Source organism: Neopelma chrysocephalum, unplaced genomic scaffold, assembly GCF_003984885.1.
Source record: "Neopelma chrysocephalum unplaced genomic scaffold, ASM398488v2 Primary Assembly neopelma1_141, whole genome shotgun sequence".
In the NCBI taxonomy this organism is placed as follows: domain Eukaryota; kingdom Metazoa; phylum Chordata; class Aves; order Passeriformes; family Pipridae; genus Neopelma; species Neopelma chrysocephalum.
In genome coordinates, this window is record NW_020897803.1 from 834945 (window position 1) to 855081 (window position 20137).

The window sequence follows — 20137 nt, forward strand, 5'->3', positions numbered from 1 at the left end:
TGATTTTATTTTTTTTTTTTACTATGGCAACGTGGTAATAAAGCCAAACTTGTGCTATTAAAACCCATTGGGATTATTTATGCACACACAAAGCAAAGCAAAACATTTCAAATATACATTAGTGAACAAAAACGTGCTGTTTAAGGCATTTCAATGCTCCTTTTGCCACTGAATCCCTTCCTGAAGGGAGCTGATCTCTGAACATCATTGATGTGAGGACAGCAGGACCCTTTGGACTTACTGGCATTAAAGGCAGTTTAATATAGACCTGCTTAAATGCAAAATGCCTGGGGAAGATGTAGCTGGAAATGTGCTCTGTTCAGGTATTTTCCCCCCCCCACACACAAATCACTAAAAAAAAGATAAAAAAAAATATTAAACCAATCCCACCAAACTGGGAGCCTTCAGGCATCTGCAATGATGCTCAGCACCCAAAAATGTCCCCCTGAGACCCTCTGGCACTTTCCCCCTGTAACAGGTTTTGTGCAGGTGACACCTCATGGATCAGCTCCTGGGAATGGGTGGATGGGCCAATATTTTTCCCAGCCAGAAGGAAAAACCCCAGGGAGCAGAACAAACCTCCTGAGATCTGCCCCAGCTTGATCAAAGCCTCACTGCAAACCCTGGGAGAGAAATCATCCCAGAAACACCCGTTTTGTTTTGCTGTTGGGAGGTCTGGGGAGCTGGTCTGGGGGAGAATTTTGTCCAGGGAGGGCTCAAAGATCTCCCTTTGTTTGAGGTGTGGAGTGTTTATTCCTGTGGCATCACCTGGGTGGTTCAGACAGAAGAAAAATGTCATTTTTTGATGCCACCTTCTAGAATCAATGGACTGTGAAGAGGAGTGGAATGAGGTGATTATTCCACACTAAGGGGCTTGCAGGACAACAACAAAAATATTCAAAGCCAGAAGACAAAATCAGATGCTGTTTTTCTACTAAAGCAACAGCCTGTCTGCAGAGGGAAGAGGAAAAACTTGCAGGGCCAAAAACAGGGGCAAAAATGAAATTAGAGGGGGATTAGAAGGAAGGGGAGACATAAACACGGTAATGGAACCATCAATGAGGTGCTGAATGACTGGGGGGTACCTGGAACACCCCTGTATCCCAGCCTGCCATGAAAACAATCCCATGCCGGTTTAAAACCTGGATGTGAGTTGTATTTAGTTCTTGTGACTCAGCGCAGAAACCTCTCCAGGGCACATATTTTGCTGCAAGAACTCTCAGCCACCTGGCACGGGGTGGCAGGAGCATTTAACTCCTTCCACAGGCCTTTGGGGCTGGCAGTGTTGGCCTTTCTAAGCTGCATTCACTTTGCCAGGCGTGAGGATTTTGCCACCGGGTTGCACCACAGTGAAGGGCAGAGCCCAGCAGAGCAGGGGGAAATTCGGGGGAAATTCAGGAATGTGGAAGGGGGGATTTGTAAGGAGTTCCCAGCTCCATCAGGCCCAGCTGCTGGGGAAAAGGAGAGCTGGGTGTGAGTGCAGGTGGGGAGAGGGATGGAAAAGCAGCCTCTGAGGGATACAGGGATAGGAGGGAGCTCTCCAGGTGCCTCTGCTTTGGCCCTCAGGTCCCTGGGAAGTGAATGCAGGTTGTCTCCACAGAATAATTGAGTCCCAGAATGATTTGGGCTGGGAGGGACCTTAAAGATTATCCAGTTCCACCCCCTGCTGTGGGCAGGGATACCTTCCACCAGCTCAGGTTGCTCCAGCTTGGCCTTGGACACTTCCAGGGATGAGGCAGGCACAGCTTCTCTGGGCAACCTGTGCCGGGGCTTCACCATCCTCATAGGTAAGAATTCCTTCCCAATATCCCACCTATCCCTGCCCTCTGGCAGTGGGAAGCCATTCCCTGTGTCCTGTCCCTCCATCCCTTGTCCCCAGTCCCTCTCCAGCTCTCCTGGAGCCCCTTTAGGCCCTGCAAGGGGCTCTCAGCTCTCCCTGGAGCCTCTTCTTCTCTTTTGGGTGTCACCAATGAGAGGGACATTTCAGATGGCAGGATGTGGCTTGAGCCAGGGACAGATGTTAAACATTAAGTGCCCGTCACTGCTCTGCTCGTGGCTGAAGCCCTTTGCATCACCCCTGACTTCGTGGGTGATGACACCCCCAAAAAAACATTCAATATATCACCACCTTCAGTGCCAGCAACGATGCAGCTGCAGGAGATGCCGGGGAGGGAAATAAGAGGGACCAGAGCCCCGTAAAAACGCAGAAGCACCGTTTTGGCAGGGAACAGCTTCCCAAATCCCTGCTGCGGGGCCTGGATGGGGACGGGCAGGGGCAGAGCGGGGCCGGCGCATCCCCCCCATCCCTGCGGACCCCCCTTCGGCGGCCGCGGGGCCGGCGCTCCCTCGCCATTGGCGGCGGGTCGGGAGAGCCGGGACGGATCCTCCCCTTCCTCTCCCTCCCGAGCTTTTTTTGAGAGGGTTTTCCCAACTTTCCAGAAGTTTCTCCCCGGCCCCTTATAAACCCCCTCCGCCGGCCCGGGAGGTGCACAGGGGAGCCGAGCGGAACCGCGTCCCGACCCCAAAGGTAAGTGGGGGGGACCGGGGGACCCGGGGCTGGCAGGCGGGGATTGCAGCAGGATGGGGGGGATTTTGGGGTCCTGCATCCTCCTGGTTGGCCCTATTGGGAAAAAAAAAATCGGGGGGAGGGGGGATATTGCATGGGAAAAGGGAGTGAATGGGAGAACGGGGTGCATGGAGGGAAAAAGTTGCATTGGGATGAAGGGGGGGATAGGGGAGGGTACAGACTCCCCCGTGAGCTGGCTCGGGTTTTTTGAGAAATATAAAATATGTTATAAACCCCCCCCCCCCCCCATCACCTCCAGTTTGCTTCCAGCGGAGCTGCACCCCTGGTTCGTGCAGCCGGGAGAAACTTTCAGGGCGTGGCGAAAGGGAAGAGAGGGGAGATAAAGGGAAGCTTTGGTTCGGCGCGATGGTGCTGGAGGAGCGTCCAGCCCCTGCTCCTGCTCAGCCTGGGAGCCTGCGGGACCCTGGGCACCGGCCCAGCCTGGGAAGGAGCGCTCTGCCCGCAGCCTCTGCCCGGGACGGACCGAGCCTGGCCTTGGGGAAGTGTCACATCCCTGCGGTGACACGGGGACGGCCTTTCTTTGTGTGCCTTTGTCCTGCTCGCCAAACGGGCAAACGGGGCGGGTGCCTCTGGCCGTTCTCCCGGGCGATGGCACCTCCCGGTCCTGCGGGACAGCGGGTCCCTGGAATGCCACGGGAGGTCCCTGGAATGCCACGGGAGGTCTCTGCAGTGCCACGCTGGCACTGGGCGTCCCCCCGGGGCTGGGCTGTGCGAGCGGGAGAGAGGATGTCGCTGGCCGCGTGCATTCCCCGGATTCCCTCGGTTTTCACCCTGGGTTGTGAATCCCCCAATAATCTCCAAGAATGGGCAGAGTTTCTCTCGCCTTGGCACCGCGGGGCCGCGTCACCGGGCACAGCCCAGAGCTCGGGGCCAAATTTGTCGCCCGTCTCTGAAGTAACGAGGCTTTTTTTTAAGCTGAGGATGGGCCGCCCTTTGCTCGCAAGAGAACTACTCCATGTATCTGTTTTCTTTCAGAATGAAAAAGGCAAACGTTGACCTCACTATGAAAGAGTTTCAAGGTATCTTTAGAAATCAAAGGGAAATAAAAAGCCGAAGGTTTTAGGCGTGTTTGCGCTTTCAAAGCGTGTCAGGGGCAGCTTGGAGCCTGTTGCACAGACTCTTTGCTCTGTAGGTGGCCGGGATGGCTGTTCCCTGCAAGGGAGGGCTTGCTCCCAAGGGGATTTTAGGCTTGGAACCGCCTCCCTCTCCGAGGCCACGTAATTCCCACTCTGGCAGAGGCTCCCCGGTGCAGCTGCGCACTCTGTGCCCGGGGCTGTGCTGCGTGTTTCCTTCCATCTGGAATCCCAGCGGGCCCTTCGCTTCCTGCCCTGGAGCCTTTAACCCTGGAGCTGCCCCTCTGCAGCCCTTCCCTGTGTCCCCGCACCAGGAGCTGGCCGGGAGCAGGGTGGGAGGAGAGGAGCACCGAGAAAAGAAACTTCACTGTAACCTTGGGCAGGGCACAGCCTGTCTGTCCTCGCCCAAAAGCTGAAGGTGGTGGAATTTAAGCCCCGAGGAGCTGCCATCAGGAAGGTTTGCTGGAGCGGCAGGAGGGAGGGGAGGTATTGAGGACACATTATAGCCCTGCAGGCAGGTGGGATGAGCTCCAAAGAGCTTTCAGGCATTTAGGGCTGGGCAGGCTGCAGATTTAGCAAAGCTGGTGGCTCGGAGCCCTTGCTCATCCCCTACATTGGGATGAGATGCCTCTACCCAAGGCGGGAGCTCTGGTGTGGAAAATGAGGGTCCACCACCTCCCTCTGCCCCGGGACCTCCCTGGCAGGGCTGTACAGGCAAAACTAAATCCACCAGAGCTGAGCAGGCAGTGTTGGATCTTCTCTGAGGAACTCCTCTGACTTGGCCTGGTGGAAGCTCATGTGCTCCATCTAGTGCCAAGGAGGCTGAGGACTTGGGGACCAGCTGGTCCAAGAGGGGACAGTCCCTGTGGCTGGTTGCAATACCCCTGGATCAAGGGGCAGCTCTGCTGTGTGGCCCCTGAGCAGCAGAAACATCCTGCTTCCAGCTTTCCCTGACCAGGGCAGAGGTTTCCATGGGCTGGGACACCTTCCACTATCCCAGGTTGCTCCAGCCTGGCCTTGGACACTTCCAGGGATGGGGCAGCCACAGCTTCTCTGGGCAACCTGTGCCAGGGCCTCCCCACCCTCACAGCCGGGAATTCCTTCCCAACATCCCATCTAAACCTGCCTTCTTCCAGTTTAAAGCCATTCCCCCTTGTCCTGTTGGAATCACCTCAGAAATACCTGTTGCTTCCATTCCCCGGCCCCTCTTTCAGTCCATGAATAGTAATGCAGTCAAATTCCTTGGTAAGGAAGCTCCCATTCCAAATGCACAGGCTGGGAATAGCAGGACTCCCGAGGATTCGTTGTTGCACAGAGGAAATCCCGCTGTGGACTTGGGATTGCTGCGGCCCAGGGGGAGCCTTGGTGCCGTGCCCGTCGCTGGACCCAGGGAGCGGGTTTTCCTCTGGGATCTCTGAGTGCTCCAGGCAGGGTTGGGATGGTGCTGATGGTGAGTTGTTCTTGCCAGGCAGGCGCTGGGAGCAGCCGGAGCCATGTGGATGGTGCTGGGGCTGGCGCTGTGCGGCCTGGCCGCGGCCGTGCCCTCGGAGGACAGGAAGCTGAGCGACAAGGCCACCACGCTGGCCGAGCGCAGCACCACGCTGGCCTTCAACCTCTACCACGCCATGGCCAAGGACAAGGACATGGAGAACATCCTGCTGTCCCCCGTGGTCGTGGCCTCCTCCCTGGGCCTCGTGTCCCTCGGGGGCAAGGCGGGCACGGCGTCGCAGGCCAAGGCGGTGCTGAGCGCCGACAAGCTGAACGACGAGTACGTGCACAGCGGGCTCTCCGAGCTCCTCAACGAGGTCAGCAACAGCACCGCCCGCAACGTCACCTGGAAGATCGGGAGCCGCCTCTACGGCCCCGCCTCCATCAACTTCGCCGACGACTTCGTGAAGAGCAGCAAGAAGCACTACAACTACGAGCACTCCAAGATCAACTTCCGCGACAAGAGGAGCGCCCTGAAGTCCATCAACGAGTGGGCGGCGCAGACCACGGATGGGAAGCTGCCCGAGGTCACCAAGGACGTGGAGAAGACGGACGGGGCCCTCATTGTCAACGCCATGTTCTTCAAGCGTAAGTTCTGCCTTCGGGTCTTGGCACGAGGGGCCCGACCCCGAGCCAACAAAGAACCACAGAAGAAGGGTTTGGGTTGGAAGGGGCCCTAAAGATCACCCAGCAGCCCAAAGGGAAGGTGGGCAAATCCTGGGTGCACCGGAGGCTCTTTGTCAGAGCGTGAAATTACCCCCCATTCCCTTTTCTTACTGGATTTCTCTCTCTCCTGCAGCTCACTGGGATGAGAAGTTCCATCATAAGATGGTGGACAACCGTGGGTTCATGGTGACCCGTTCCTACACCGTGGGAGTGCCCATGATGCACCGCACAGGTGAGTGCAAACCTGCCCCACGCCAAAACCCACCAGAGTTACACTCGTTGCTGCTCCGTTGCCCAGTTCTCCAACTGCTTCCAAGATTTTCTGGCCCCATGGGAATAAGTCAGAACAAAGCAGGATGTGTTTGTTCTGCAGATTCCATCTTCCTGTGAGCAGAGAATCCATGTTTACTATTGGCTGTGGGGAACAAATCCTGGCTCATCACGCCAGTGAGAGTCACAGCCAACTCTAATAATGCTGGGCCAGTTCCCAAAATGGTCCAGACTCACTTCCCTTGCTGGTCAGGGAAAGTCCAGGGTGAACTCACAAGGTTTGTGTAGCTTCACCTCTGCTCCACATCTCACCATTTCCTCCTCCTGGTTTCCAGGTCTCTACAATTACTATGATGATGAGACAGAGAAGCTCCAGGTGGTGGAGATGCCCCTTGCTCACAAGCTCTCCAGCATGATCTTCATCATGCCAAACCACGTGGAGCCTCTGGAGAGGGTTGAGAAACTGCTGAACAAGGAGCAGCTGAAGACCTGGGCTGGCAAGATGAAGAAGAGATCAGTGGCCATCTCGCTGCCAAAAGTTGTCCTGGAAGTCAGCCATGACCTTCAGGTAAGGGGGGATCCTTAAGGAGAGCAGTTCTTTGGGATGGGGAGAAGACAGCGGGATGGGTTGTCCGTGCCTGATCCCCCTCCCAGCAGTCGTGGCTGGGAAGGGTTGTGCTGTGTCACCTCCGGGAGGGTGGCTCAGCCCTCTTCTCCTCCTAGAAACACTTGGGTGGCCTGGGCCTGACAGAAGCCATTGACAAAACCAAGGCTGACCTGTCCAAGATCTCCGGCAAGAAGGACCTTTACCTGTCCAATGTGTTCCACGCGGCCGCCCTGGAGTGGGACACGGACGGGAACCCCTACGACGCCGACATCTACGGGCGCGAGGAGATGAGGAACCCCAAGCTGTTCTACGCCGACCACCCCTTCATCTTCATGATCAGGGACACTAAAACCAACTCCATCCTCTTCATCGGCCGGCTCGTGAGGCCCAAGGGTGACAAGATGCGGGATGAGTTGTAGCGGGTCGGCGGTTTTTTTGGTGGGTTTTTTTGTTTTCTCCCAGAGCTTTGGTTTGTGTGTGTTTTTAGCGGGCGATTTCGAACAAGGGGCAACACTCTTTTGTATCCTTCTCGAACCATGGGTGCTATTCAGACCAGGGTGCGTTGTGACGAGGAACCAGCAGACACTTTACCTCACCCCCCCCCCAAATCCTTGCTGCACAAACCCACCTCCGGAGAGGATCAGGGGAGCCTGGCACAAGAGGGTCACCGGCAGTGGAAGGGCACTGGCATCCTCAGGGAGATGTCCAGGTTGAAGCCCAGCTCCTCCCTGCACTAGTTATGCCTCCTGCTGCAACCACCTCCCCTCCCAAATGCTTCTGTGTCCCTGCCACTCGCTTTTCTCCTGCTTGGATGCCCCATGGCACTGCTCTGGAGGCTTTGCTGTTGTTTCTTGCTTCTCTCCTCTCTCCTTAGTGCTTTGCAGCAGAGCACTGAGGGCCAGTTGTGCAGTCCAGCCCCTCCAGGGCCCTGGGAGCAGAGCAGGGCTGGGCCAGCTGGAGAAGGGAGGTTTTATGGAGTTGTGCCCTTCTGTCCTGCCTAACCCAGGCTGGGGGAGTGCTGGATGCTGCACCCACAGCAGGTCAGCCTTAGGTAGGACACCAAAGCCAGCTGGGATCAACGCTTCCTGGAGAGGCCCAAGGGCAGGTTGGACTCCTAGAAAATAAACCTGAGGTCCCTTCAACACTCCACCTCTCCAGGGATCACCCCTGGGATTGAACACCCTGTAGCAGGCCCAGAACTCCACCTCTCTTGGTGCTCCTGCATCAGCAGGTAGGGCTGGGAAGGAGTTCCCACTGTGAGGGTGATCCCAGTTCGGATCAGGGCTGAGCCAAGGCTCTCCTGGCTGGCTTTTCCTTGTTTGAACCCAAAGCTTGGGAGCTGCCCTTGCCTGACTTCCCAAGGCTCCTCTGCTGCAGCTCCGTGGTGTTTTAGCTCCCTGTTTGCTGGCCTGGGTGAGGGCAGGCTCAAACCCAAACGTATTTATATTATATTTATGGCTGATAATTAGCCTGAAGTGTCACAGCCTGAGCCAGCCTAGACTTGGAGGCTATTCCTGACTTCTTTTTAAGGGATATTGTAATATCCCACCGGCATTCCAGGTAAGCCTTGCCATGACCTCACACACCTCACGTGGCAAATAAGATTATTGGAAGGAGGGAACTCTGTGCATCCCAAGGGCAGTGCCAGTTCTTTGGGAGCACCACGGAGCGACCACGTGGCTTTGCTGGATTTTTATTTCCCTGCTAATTTCCTTGCTGTCTTAGAAGCCCAATACTGCATATTCCCAGCTTTCCCCACTGTGGTGGGAGGCAGGAGGCAATCCCAGGGATGCATCCAATGCCCAGGAAGCCTGGACACTTCCCGGTGAGTCAGCACTGACCCCACATGCTGTAGAAGGTTCTGGAGGATGGGGAGGGGGGGTAAGAGGGGTGGGCAAGGCAGGGAATGTTGGGAATTATTTGCATCGTGTGGATGCAGGTGTGTGAGGGCTTTTAATTGTCTGGTCTTGTGCCACACAGTGACATAAATGTGTAATTTTGCAATAAAACTTTTTTTCAATGAATCTCTGGCAGTTTAAAATAAACTTGGGGAGGTTCCTTGCCATACCTGGACAAAAATTACCCTCAGTGCACAGCAACACTTCCCATGACAGGACAATCCTGAAGAAGGAACACTTTTAGCAGGTCAGCTTTGCACTGCACTGGGAATTTTTTTTCTCCTGAAAGTATCCAATATCTTTGGATCCAACATCCACCCTGGAACAGCAATATTGAAAAGAAATTAAAAGCTTCCCTGAGCTCATCTGACCCCCCAGCTCACCTTCCAAGCAGCTTTAAATCCTCAGGGGTTTCTGCCCTAGGGAAAACATCACCTTGACTATTATGGGATAATTTCCAGCAGATTGGGGTGTTTAAGAATTTAGAGACAACATGCAAAGCTGTGTCACTCTTTATTGCTTCAGCTCTCCCAGCTTTCACACGTTTCCTGCTCCTCCAAAGTGACAAAGCTCATCTGCCACCTTGAATATTTCCAGATTTTTTTCCAAATTCAAGTTTAAGAAAATAAATCATTAATGCTGGTATTACTTACTACTAAATATTTCAAGCTTTCCACTGAGAGGTGTGCAAAAAAAAACCTGAGATGAGACTCACTCACACCCTGAGAAGGCACATCTTGTTTCTGCCACACAGCCCAGTTCCTGACACCAGCAGAATTCCAGTTCCTAATTTCCTGTAAAGAAACCTCCTGAAAATGGAAATCTGGCTGTGAAAGCAACAAAGTTTCTGGTACAATTTTTGTTAATGCAACAACCAGGCTCTGAATTCCTCAAAATCTAAACAGCACCTTGATCATGCACATGCATCACCTCTTGTGATGGGTCCCTTCCCATTCCTGCCCCAGACTTCCACCAGATATTCCCATCCCAAATTACCTGACCCTAAAAGGAGCTGCATCTGTTCCTGTAAGGAATAGAGAAGATCCTATAATGGGGAAGTCACATCTTTTCAGTGACAGGGGCCATGGATACACAGAGGTGATAAAAGCATTAATTGTAGAATATAATAATAGTTCAACTGAAGCCAGAAAGGTACAAACTACTGTAATTCCCTCGGATATTCCTGAAAAAGCTCCCCCTTCTGGAAACCTTGGATAAGGCACTGGAATGGAAGGGAAGAGTTGTCTGTACTCCAGTTCATGGAATGCTTGTGACTCATGACCCTCTAAACACCAATTGCTGCTCCAGCTCTGCCTAAAAATCAGCATTTTATCCCCACTTTGGATCAGGAGCTGGTGAAGTTCATCCCATAAGGAACAAGCTGGAAGAAATGCAACAGAATTCCTTCCACACCAAAAGTGGGAGCAAGGTTTTCCTGGAGTGTATCTTGCACAAAAAGAAAAAGCACCTTCACAAACACTGTCTTTTGTGATTTTATTAAGAGATGTTTTCAGGACAGCCAAGCTTCTGGTTCCACATGGGACAAACCCTACAACAAAGAACAAAACAGAGTGAGCTGGTGCCAAACTTCTCCATAACTATTGTCCTACCTCAAACATGGAACAAACAAACAGGCTCCAAGTTTCCAAATTACATGGAATTTCTCCCTTCCTGCACTTTGGCCAGTGATCCCACTTTTCCCACTGAGGCAGATCTTGCCAGTCAGATTCCTTAAACAGGATTTCAAACTGGGATTATTTCCTTACATGTAGAACCAGCCTACACATTGTGCTTGATGGTTTCCAAGACTATCCCAAACTGGATCCCAGGGAAAGGGGGCTATTTGGGGGTTTTAACACATCCAAACCCTTCTCAAAAATGTATGTCCCAAGTCACTCCAACTGAGACCCAAGATTCCCAAATCCATGCTGTACAACACGGAACAGGGCACTTGGACAGGGATATTCCCTTTCAGATTCATCATCTCCTCTCCCCTGAAGCTGCTCTGCCACATGCCTTAAACCACATCCCCTTCATCCAGGGCACTGCTCAAACCCAACCCAGCCTGTCTTCCCAGAATCCCAGCTGCCTGACAGGTGGCAGGGCACCTTTCCCACCTGGATTCTCCCTCCCCCAGCCTGCAGGCACTTACCCTCAGGCAGTGGGCACAGGCTGAGGCATGGCTGGCTGCTCTGGTTTGCCCCCTTTCTGCTCTGAGATGGGGGTGGTGGGCAGGATCTCCTCTTTGGGTTCCACGATGCTGACGTGGTCTGGCAGAGGCTTTTTGGGGCCAATCTTTCCACTTGGGTCCCAAGGCAACATAATCTTTACTTTGATTCCCAGTACTCCTGCAGAGAGGGACAGGACAACACATTGACACGGAGGAGCACCAAGGTCACAAAGTATCTCCTGCCAACACTGTAACACAAACATGCTATAGCTTAAAAATCTTATTATTGGGAATTTACATCAGGAGTACCTATGAGGAATTTAAACACAGGCAAGATCCAAAGTTTCCTTTCGGCTTGGAACTGTAGCTGTACCCCCAGCTCATCCTCACCCTGGTTCTAAACTCAGCTCGTTTTCCCAGGCAATTCCACTGAGTTTTTTCCATCCCTTCTCAGACAAATGCCTCTGAATCATCCAATGAGCAGGACACCCTGGCCAAGGCAGCCTCAGCACAGCCCCACAGAACGTGGCACTGACAGGGCTGCAGTGACACAGGGTCATCCCTTCTGACTCGTCATCGGATCATCACCGAAGGGAGGGTGGGGAACAGCCCTGGCTGAGCTCTATCCCCATGCCAGGAATTCTGCAATTAAATACCCCAGAGCCAGTTAAGATGCACAAGTCATTTGTGTTTTACCAGGGGGAAGAGCAAGAGGAGGCAGGTTTAGCTGGGAAGACTTGCCAGGGCACAGCTGTGGGGGAAAACTGGCTGGCATTTGCCCTTTTTGTTGCATCCACTTTTTCTCTGCCCATCCCAAGGAGCCAGGAAAGCCAGGATGCAAACTGCCAACAGATCTTAATCCCTTATAGGTGTCTCATTTATAGTTTCTATAAGTCTTATAGGTGTTTCATTTATAAGTTGATTTCTTACCTACCTCAGAGGCCCCAGGGCTCAAGCGAGAGTACCTGGAAAATCTACAGCCTCGTTCTCAGCTGGAAACATTCAAACCCCACCACCAGAGAAGTGGATGCTCTGGGATGACCACCCGAAATTCCACTGGCTGCTGAAGGCCCCTCCACTGCCCATTCCCAAAAGCAGTTTGGGAAGGAAGCCAGTGAAGCTGGCAGTGGCACTCACCCTGCCGCAGGAGGACGTGACGCACGGCCGTGTCCACGTAGTAGTTCACGGGGTCTCCACTGTGGATCATCAGGCCATCCACAAACTTCATGGACTTGGCCCTCTGCCCTCGGAGCTTCCCAGACACCACCACCTCACAGCCCTTGGCCCCGCTCTCCATGATGAAGCGCAGGACTCCGTAGCAGGCTCTGCAGGGACAGGGAACAGCCACCCCCCGTGAGCCCACTGCCCACATCCACAGGGATCTGGGACCACAATTCCAAGCACTGCCCATCCCGCTTCAACTTCAGCTTGCAAAAAGCCTTCTGAAGGCACAGCTCTGCAGCCAAAGCTCTGTCAAGTGCTGGGCAAAGCAGCAAAAATCTCCACACCGTTTTAGTACTGTGAAGCCCAGCTTAAGTAAACTGTTGTGACTTGTAAGGCTGCGGGGACAGTGACACAGAAACGGCTCCATAGCTGAGGGTGGACAATCCACCCTGTCCCTTCTCAGACAAATGCCTCCAGATCATCCACTGGTGACAGGAGGCTCCTGCTTGAAGGGCCTCATGCAGCATCACAGAACGTGACCCCACAGAGGTACCTCAGGCAGAGCCACCTGCATCTGACTCGTCATCGGCTCATCACCGAAGGGAGCTGAGAGCAGGGCCACTGTCACCTGAACCCCCGCCTCGCTCCTCCACAAAGGGATAAATGCAAGCTTTAAGGCAGGCAGACAACCTGCAATCTCACCTACTCCCAAGCCTGCAACTTTTATGCCAGAAAGAGGTAATTGCTAGAAGTAAGCGTGTAAGCTGCTGCACTCACCGTCGCACGGCCAGACCTCCCAGGAGCTTGTAGCGCAGGGACTCGGCCTGGGCGATGGCACACAGGCCTCTGGTGGCCACCTTCTCTGCATAGAGCTGTGGGGACACAGAGCTCAGGGCAGGCTGCCTTGGAGGCACCACATCACACAACCACACCATGGCTTGGCAGCTTAAAGACTCTTTCACTCCACCCCCTGCCACGGGCAGAGACACCTTCCACTAGCCCAGGTCGCTCCAAGCCCCGTCCAGCCTGGCCTGGGACACTTCTACATTAACACAGGAGTTACATTCTGCTCCCTGCCCCATCCTCCACCCCAGGGCAGTCAGTCCTGCCACATTTCCAGGCACAGGTTTCACCCTGGGACACTCCACTCCCAGAATCCCTGGCTGTCTGTCTCTTATCCTGGCAGGGCTGAGACACTCCATGGGAAGCCATTCCAACATCCATGGTGCAGTGTTAAAGAGCTGCTGCTCCAAACAGCCCCAGAACAGAAGGGATCACTGGGTTTCCTCTGTTTAACACATCACCCAGGGAAGTCTGCTTAAGGATTAAAACCAAACCCCTTTGATTCTGGAAAGCTGGGAGAGAGAGATGTATCAAATCCGAGATCTCAAAGAGAATGAGGTCTGACAGTCCAGAAGCAGCGGACATTCCAACTCGTTATTCCCAATGTGATGTGTGGGGAATAACAAATTGGAGACAATCAGCAACCTCCCCTGTATAATGTGATCCAGCAACACTGGCCAAGCAGGAATACGTGTGAGCACCACCCCAGAACACACATTCCCCCTCCCTCCCTCCCTAATTTGTTTTAGAGCAGCAGATTTTATGGAATGAAATCACAGCACAGTTTGGGTTGCATAGGACCTTTAAAGGACTAGTCCAACCCCTCTAAAAATAGCAGGGAATCATCTCAAACATTAAGAGAAATTACCTTCTACTTTTCAAAGATCCTTCTGCACTGTTTCTTTGTAAGGACAGAAGCATTATAATTTGATAAGGGTAACAGCAATAAAGAAATACACTGCGGATTTAGCCTTCTCACCTCAATACTGGGACAACGCTCTCTACAAAATATTTACAGGTGCATTTACAAAGTTTTATCTGCATCCTCCTTGTTGGGAAAGCAGAGAAAAGGAGTTGAAGGGACAGCATTAAAAACACCACAAGGAGCAAAAAAGCATTTTGTACTTCAGTGATGGAGTGTTTTGTGGGGCCAGGTACCACACACAGTTTTCTGAGTTAAACACCATCCAACTGCAGTTAAATAAATCCAACTGCAGCACCCCCTTCCTGCTGCTCCAACCCAGACAGTTTTACCTCAACGCTTCCCTCGGGGAATCCAAACCTCTTCTGCACCACCGCCGTCAGCTCCCGGATCCGGCGCCCCTTCTCCCCCAGGACGTTCTGAGTCCTGGGAAAAAACAACGGCACAACTGAGAGAAGTGTCCCCAGGTGAGCCTGGAACCAGCCCCAAAGAATTCCAGAGCGTCTCAGTTCAGTGAGCGATCTACACTGCTGGGTCAATAAACATCACTTTGGGATCTTTTTCCTGCAGCAACATTTCCTACTTCAAGTTTCAGCCCCTGTGAGGCAGTAGCAGCAGCTCAGTTACCTGGTGGCAAGGATGATAATCTCAGTCCTGGTGGGAGTGACCCGGACTTCCACGCCGGAGTATCCATCCTCAGCCAGTTCCCGCGTCAGGAACTCGTTGAGCTCGGCTTTGAAGATCCCGTCAGCGACAAACTGAGACACACAAACGGACAAAGTGAAGCTCTTTGCACCCCCAGGACCATCCTGCTGCCTGGCAGTCTCTCCCCCCACGGAGAGAACTTCTTCCTGAAGTTCCCAGGGATAATGCACTCCTAGTAGGTGGCTGGTATAGGTGGAATGAGATGATCTTTAAGGTCCCTCCCAAACCAAACCATCCTGGGATTCCTGGAGAACAGCACAGGATCCTCTGACTGGCAGGGTGGGTATAACCCCGGGGTGAACTATCAATGGTCTGTTATATTCCATTCGCTGCTGATTTACACCGTGGCCGTTTACACCAGGTTTAGAGCCCATTTAGCCCTGGCTCAGCACCCACTGGAGCCTGGCAGGGCGGGAGCACCAACCCCCTCCACAGCCACCCTCCACCTGGGACCGCAGCTCGCTGCTGCCCCGTGTCAGTGCTTTAATTCGTCCATAAATTAAGGAATTAGAGGGGCCACATCCCTTCCCCAGCCCCACAGGGACACTCCTGACAGCCCAAAGCTCGCTCCCTCCCTCCCCAGGACAGGCCCTCCCGGCCCACAGAACCACCAACCCCAAACTCTCCCCACTGAAAAGGGGAAAACGAGCAGGTCCGTGGTGTCCCGGCCCCATCCCGGGCCGTGTGGAAGCGCCCCCTCACACCCCGCCGCCATGTTCCCGCCGGGGCCGCCGCGGCGCATCCGCCGCCATCCCCGCGCATCCGCCGCCATCCTGCCGAACCCGCCGCCGTGCCCCCGCCCCGCCGGCCCCGCGGACCTCCCCCGGCGCTGCGGCAGCGCCCGCGGAGGGTCGGGGCGGGCGCGGCGGCCGCGCTCACCTTGCGCTTCTTGGAGATCTGCACCGCCATCTTGAGCCGGGCCCGGCCGAAAGGGGGGACCGGTCCCGCCCCCCGGGCTATATCCGCCCTCCGCCGCACACCATTGGCCGGCCGCGGTCACGTGGGGAGGAGCGGGGGGCGATGGGAACTGTAGTCTTTGCCGCGCCGCCATGTTGGGGAGGTGCGCCCGCCCTGCCAGGTTCGGCTGGGCGCGCTAAACCGGGGTTAAACGGGGGTCTAAACCCGGTGTAAACGGACACGAGAGTCAGCAATGAATATAATAAATATGATATAACATCACATATCACATAACATCATGTATTATCATCCCGGGTTTACACCCACTCTGCCCGATCGTTGCTGTTCAGAGGATGCTGTGCTGTTACCCACGAATCACAGGATGCTTTGGGTTGGGAGGGACCTTAAAATCATCCAGTCCCACTCTCTGCCATGGGCAGGGACACCTTCCACTACCCCAGGTTGCTCCAACCTGGCCTTGGACACTTCCAGGGATCCAGGGGCAGCCACAGTTTCTCTGGGCAACCCGTGTCAGGGCCTCCCCGCCCATACAGCCAATAATTTCTACCCAATATCCCATCTAAACCCATCTTCTTTTAGTTTAAAGCCATTCCCCCTTGTCCTGTCCCAACAGATTTTTTTTTATTGGTTTAGAGGGTTTGGGGGATTTACATAAGTAATAATAATGATTGGAGTTGATACATGGTAGGAAGTAGGGATTTAAACTGCATTTTATCACGGATGTTACAGTTCACAGTTGGACTTGATCTTAACAGTCTTTTCCAACATGAATGATTCCATGAAAATGCCCACAACGCCAGTGGGTAAATGTGTTTGGGAAGAGGCAGCAAAGGAAGCCCTGCCCTTGCAAAGCTCCCAGGAGGGAGCCAGAAATATTAGGGGATAAGCCAGGGAATAAGGGCCAAAATATGTTGAAACGAGCTGCTTGGCTTTCTGGAAGGCTCATCTTGGAAAGATGTGTACCCAGGCAAACAGAATCCCAGAATCACTGAGGCTGGAAAAGCCCTCCCAGCCCATGGATCCCCCCTGTGCCCAATGCCCACCTTGTCCCCCAGCCCAGGGCACTGAGTGCCACGGCCAGACCTTCCCTGGGGACTCCACCACCTCCCTGGGCAGCCCCTTCCAGTGTTTAGCAACACTTTCCATGAAGAAATTCCTCCTCGTGTCCAACCTGAGCCTCCCCTGGCACAGCTGGGGGCTATAACCACGCAGGGAATACCAGTATGACCAGTATGACCAGTACAACAACACCACCCCCAGCACGGCCCGTGGGGAGCAGCGGGGGCATCAGCCAGAGGATCCTGCTCTTCTCTTTTCCAGGGAAAAGCTTGGTTTGCCACTAGATGTCAGTGGAGACGGCTTCCAGAGCGGGAAAAGCTTCGTGTTTCTCCTCTCTCTCTCTCTCTCTCTCTCTCCTCCCTCCTCCCCAGGGATTCATTTGTCCAGGATTTCAGGGATGGCAGAGCAGCCCACGGCCCACTTTGCAAAGACGGGGGGACCTGTGTCCCCTCACCAAACACCTTCCTCTCACTTCCAGTGTGTCCAAACATCCTGCCCGTCCCTCAACCAGCTCCCTCTGCTCTCCCTGTCCTGTCCAAGCATGGCTGTCCCACACAGAACCTCTCCCACCCTCTCCAGGGAGAAGGGACACCACAGGACCCCCATCCCTCGTCCCTGCTCCAGCTGCTGTCCTCTGCTCCCACTCTCTTCCCTCTCTCCTGGGCTGCCAGAACACACTGACACCCTCCTTCCATCTCCCTGCTCCCCAAGGCACTATCCATGGAGTCCATGTCTCAACAGACACTTCCTCTTGGCCAAAATTAGGAACTACAGCTCCATCCACCTCTTCCCAGCCTTCAGGGACTAAGGCTGTGGCCAAGCTGGAGCCAGGTGGACCATGGGTGGATTTGAGGGGCAGTGATGGCCCAGGACTCAGCCTGGGCATTCCATGAGCTCCTGGAACTCTCCTCCACCTGCCCCCCTGGACACAGTGACACAAAGCCAGCTCGTGTCCCGGTGGCAGAGGAGGAGCTGGTCCCTTCCTAGTGCTGTAGGAACCACCATCAACACTTGATCCAGGCCCGTGTCTGCCACAGATTGGCCTGGGTGTGACACCCTGATCTCTGTCCCCTCCCTGCTCCCAGATCCGACCCCTCAGAGGGACACACGGAGCTTCACCCTCTGGAAGGGCTGTTGGGCTGCAGGAGCTGTGGCAGAGCTGCAGATGCCCGGGATTTACAGCAGGAAAAGGGCTTATGGGAAGATCCTAAAGCCAACGGGCCAGAAATGTCCCTCAACCATCCCTAATTCCCTAGGGATGGAGCAGAGCACCAACAAACAACATTTCTCCACTGGACACAGTGTGTGAGTGCACATGTGGCCTTTTCCCAGCACATTCCCAAGATGAGCAGGAGAAATCTGAGGACAGCTTTCCTTTTCCCCCTTCCAGCATGCTGCACTATCCTATTTTCCCTGGCAGCAAAGAGGCTTAGAGGAGCTTCCCTCTCTCCACCCTCACCCCTGCCCCTTCCTCCCCCCCCTCTCTGGCCCATCCTGCTGTTTCTGGAGCCCGGCTGTCAACCAGCTCCCAGAAAGGATCCAACACAAACACAGACATATTTTGGAGGGGGTTATTTAAAGCCCTGCTCGTTTTCCTGCTCCGGCCTGTGAGCACCAAGGAGAGGGCAGCAAACTGTGGCAGGGAAAGGGGATGGGGCCAGGCGGGAACATCACACTCAAAAGCCCACAAAGGTGTCCAGGTTCGGGGTGACACTTGAGGATCCCACTGTCCCAGCACTGTGCCACGTTGAGGGGACATCTGACTCCTCACCCCAGGGGAACACCAGAACAACAGATTTGGGAAAAATGTCCAGCAGCTGGGGATGTCTCCGTGCAGGGATTTGAGCACAAGATCCTATTAACCGGGCTCTCAAACAATTTCCAAGGAAAGGCCCTCCCAACGTGCACAAACCCCACTCTGCTGCTCTCCAGGTGGGGACTACACCACTTTCAGAGCAAACAGCATCATGTCTTTTTCTTTTTTAGGCTGAGTTTACCCAGGAGGGGCTTAACCAATGTATTTCTGGAGCACGGGAAGACAGGGAAAGGCACAACATGAGGGACAAGCCCGGCCCTGTCGTGTGTCGCCTTGTCCATGCCCTAGTAAGGACAAATTATGTGTTGTGTCAGTGTTTGAGGGTCAGCATGGAGGAGCAGGGCCAGGCTCAGGCCCCTGGGACAAAGCAGGGCCTTGGTGGTCTTCAGCACCAGGGGAATGTCCCCTCTCCCCCCAGACAAGGCCCAGTCAAGCCAGAGGGATCCAAGCCAGCCGGGAACGTTTCAGTCCCTTCCACAAATAGCAAGGTGGGATTCTTCCCTCCTACATCCATCCCCTGCCCCAGGCAGCCAGGGAGGCTCCCAGAGATATGTGGGGATGCTCCTAGGGACACGTGGGGATGCTCCCAGGGACACGTGGGGATGCTCCCAGGTGCTGTTTGCAGCCAAACAGGGATGAATTCTGGGCTGGTTGGAGGTGTCCCTGCTCGTGGCAGGGGGGTGGTGGATTAGACGACCCTCAAAGGTCCCTTCCGACCCAAACCATTCCGTGACTCTGTGATTTCATCCCTGCTCCACCCCTGCCGGAATCAAGGCTGGCAGCATCCCAGGAAAGCTGTGATGTGCCTGCACCCCTCTCCTCGGAGAGCTCAAACCTCCTCCAGCTGCTCCCAGTGGCTTCCCAGCCCCAGCGAGGCCTGGATCTGCAGCAGGCCTGGGATCATCCCTGGCAGTGACACTTGGGTGTCCGGGACAGGGCAGGGGAAGGGCTGGGCCACCCTCAGGAACTGCAGCCCCGCTGTCCCACATCTCCCAGGGTTGTGTGGAGCCAGCCTGGGAGGGCAGAGGCTGCCTGGCCACAGGGACAGGAGGTCCCTTTGTCCCTTGGCCCAGGGGGATGGAAGAAACTCTGGGGTCCCCTGATGGGCCTCATGGCTCCCACATTCTCTGGGAGAACCCTGGGATGAACTGGGGTAGTCAGGAATGTGCCAGTGATCCCAGCTCTGCTGCACAACCTCACTCCACTGCCCAGGACTCGGGATTTGCCTCCATAGGCTGCTGTAAGGATGCAACCACCAGCTCCAGTCATGACCCTCTGCCTGGAGGGCATGGAATGGCACCCCTGACATCCCACCTGTCCCCAGCTGGCGTTAAAACCTCCGCTGCATCCCCCACTCTGGCATCTTGGATCTCCCCTTGGAGTTCACAGCCACAGCCAGGCACAAAAGCAGGGATGCACAGGAGGGATGTTCCCCTGGGCACGGCCCTGGGCAGCAGCAGGGAACCCCCTGTGCCCCCAGGGAGGGCCCCTTGCAGGTGCCAGGGGGTTTTAGTGACAGGTTTCCTCGCTGTGGGGGATGCCAGCTTGGAGCAGGTCTGGGAATCGGGAGCTGTCCTGCCTCCCCCCAGCTCCATTCACAGCCCAGACAGCGACATGGTTTATGGCCCTGAAGGCCATTGCACAGGCTCAATTAAGCCTGAATCCCAGGGTTTTCTCCCCAGGAACCTGGCTCCTGTTCAGGGCAGGCAGGAGGGGCTGGCAGCCCCTCACACTGACGGGGCCAGGGCAGCCAGCGGCTTTCCCAGCTGGATTTTGGGATGCCCAGTGCTTTCTGTGGGCATGGGGAGAAACTCTCCTGCCTGGGGAAGTCTCCAACTGCCTTTGCTGCTGCTGCTTTCACAGGGAAAAAATAAGAAAGGTCCTGCAGGCACCAAGGACTGGCTGGATCTGCACAGGGAGGATCAGGGAATGGCCTTGGGGGCATCAGAAA

General features: G+C 54.8%; 2 protein-coding genes and 2 non-coding genes across 4 annotated transcripts; 1 reads left to right on the top strand and 3 right to left on the bottom strand.

Moving 5' to 3' along the window:
- Positions 1-2396: 2396 nt before the first annotated feature.
- SERPINH1 (serpin family H member 1) lies at positions 2397-8715 on the top strand. Its single transcript, XM_027699758.1, has 5 exons — positions 2397-2527; positions 5129-5736; positions 5948-6046; positions 6420-6652; positions 6808-8715. Exons 2-5 carry the CDS (start codon positions 5154-5156, stop codon positions 7108-7110), a joined length of 1218 nt encoding a protein of 405 aa, XP_027555559.1. The 5' UTR covers positions 2397-2527; positions 5129-5153; the 3' UTR covers positions 7111-8715.
- Positions 8716-10066: 1351 nt separating this feature from the next.
- On the bottom strand, positions 10067-15405 carry RPS3 (ribosomal protein S3). Its single transcript, XM_027699759.1, has 7 exons — positions 15273-15405; positions 14316-14446; positions 14021-14114; positions 12701-12795; positions 11897-12084; positions 10742-10937; positions 10067-10138 (listed from the first exon to the last, which is right to left on the bottom strand). The coding sequence occupies exons 1-6, from the start codon at positions 15300-15302 to the stop codon at positions 10744-10746; spliced, it is 732 nt and encodes a 243-aa protein (XP_027555560.1). The 5' UTR covers positions 15303-15405; the 3' UTR covers positions 10067-10138; positions 10742-10743.
- LOC113975641 lies at positions 11205-11352 on the bottom strand. The gene has a single exon (XR_003536864.1). It is a non-coding gene; the product is annotated as a small nucleolar RNA SNORD15 (small nucleolar RNA).
- LOC113975642 lies at positions 12378-12525 on the bottom strand. Its single transcript, XR_003536865.1, has one exon. It is a non-coding gene; the product is annotated as a small nucleolar RNA SNORD15 (small nucleolar RNA).
- Positions 15406-20137: the final 4732 nt, after the last annotated feature.

Excerpts from the sequence above, each read along its gene's own strand:
- RPS3 (XM_027699759.1), bottom strand. The coding sequence starts at position 15,302 with ATGGCGGTGCAGATCTCCAAGAAGCGCAAG. Across the intron at positions 14,115-14,315 it reads ATTATCATCCTTGCCACCAG|GACTCAGAACGTCCTGGGGG; the intron begins GTAACTGAGCTG and ends GTTTTTTCCCAG. Across the intron at positions 12,085-12,700 it reads GGAGGTCTGGCCGTGCGACG|AGCCTGCTACGGAGTCCTGC; the intron begins GTGAGTGCAGCA and ends CTGTCCCTGCAG.
- SERPINH1 (XM_027699758.1), top strand. The coding sequence starts at position 5,154 with ATGTGGATGGTGCTGGGGCTGGCGCTGTGCGGCCTGGCCGCGGCCGTG. Across the intron at positions 5,737-5,947 it reads CAACGCCATGTTCTTCAAGC|CTCACTGGGATGAGAAGTTC; the intron begins GTAAGTTCTGCC and ends TCTCTCCTGCAG. Across the intron at positions 6,653-6,807 it reads AAGTCAGCCATGACCTTCAG|AAACACTTGGGTGGCCTGGG; the intron begins GTAAGGGGGGAT and ends TTCTCCTCCTAG.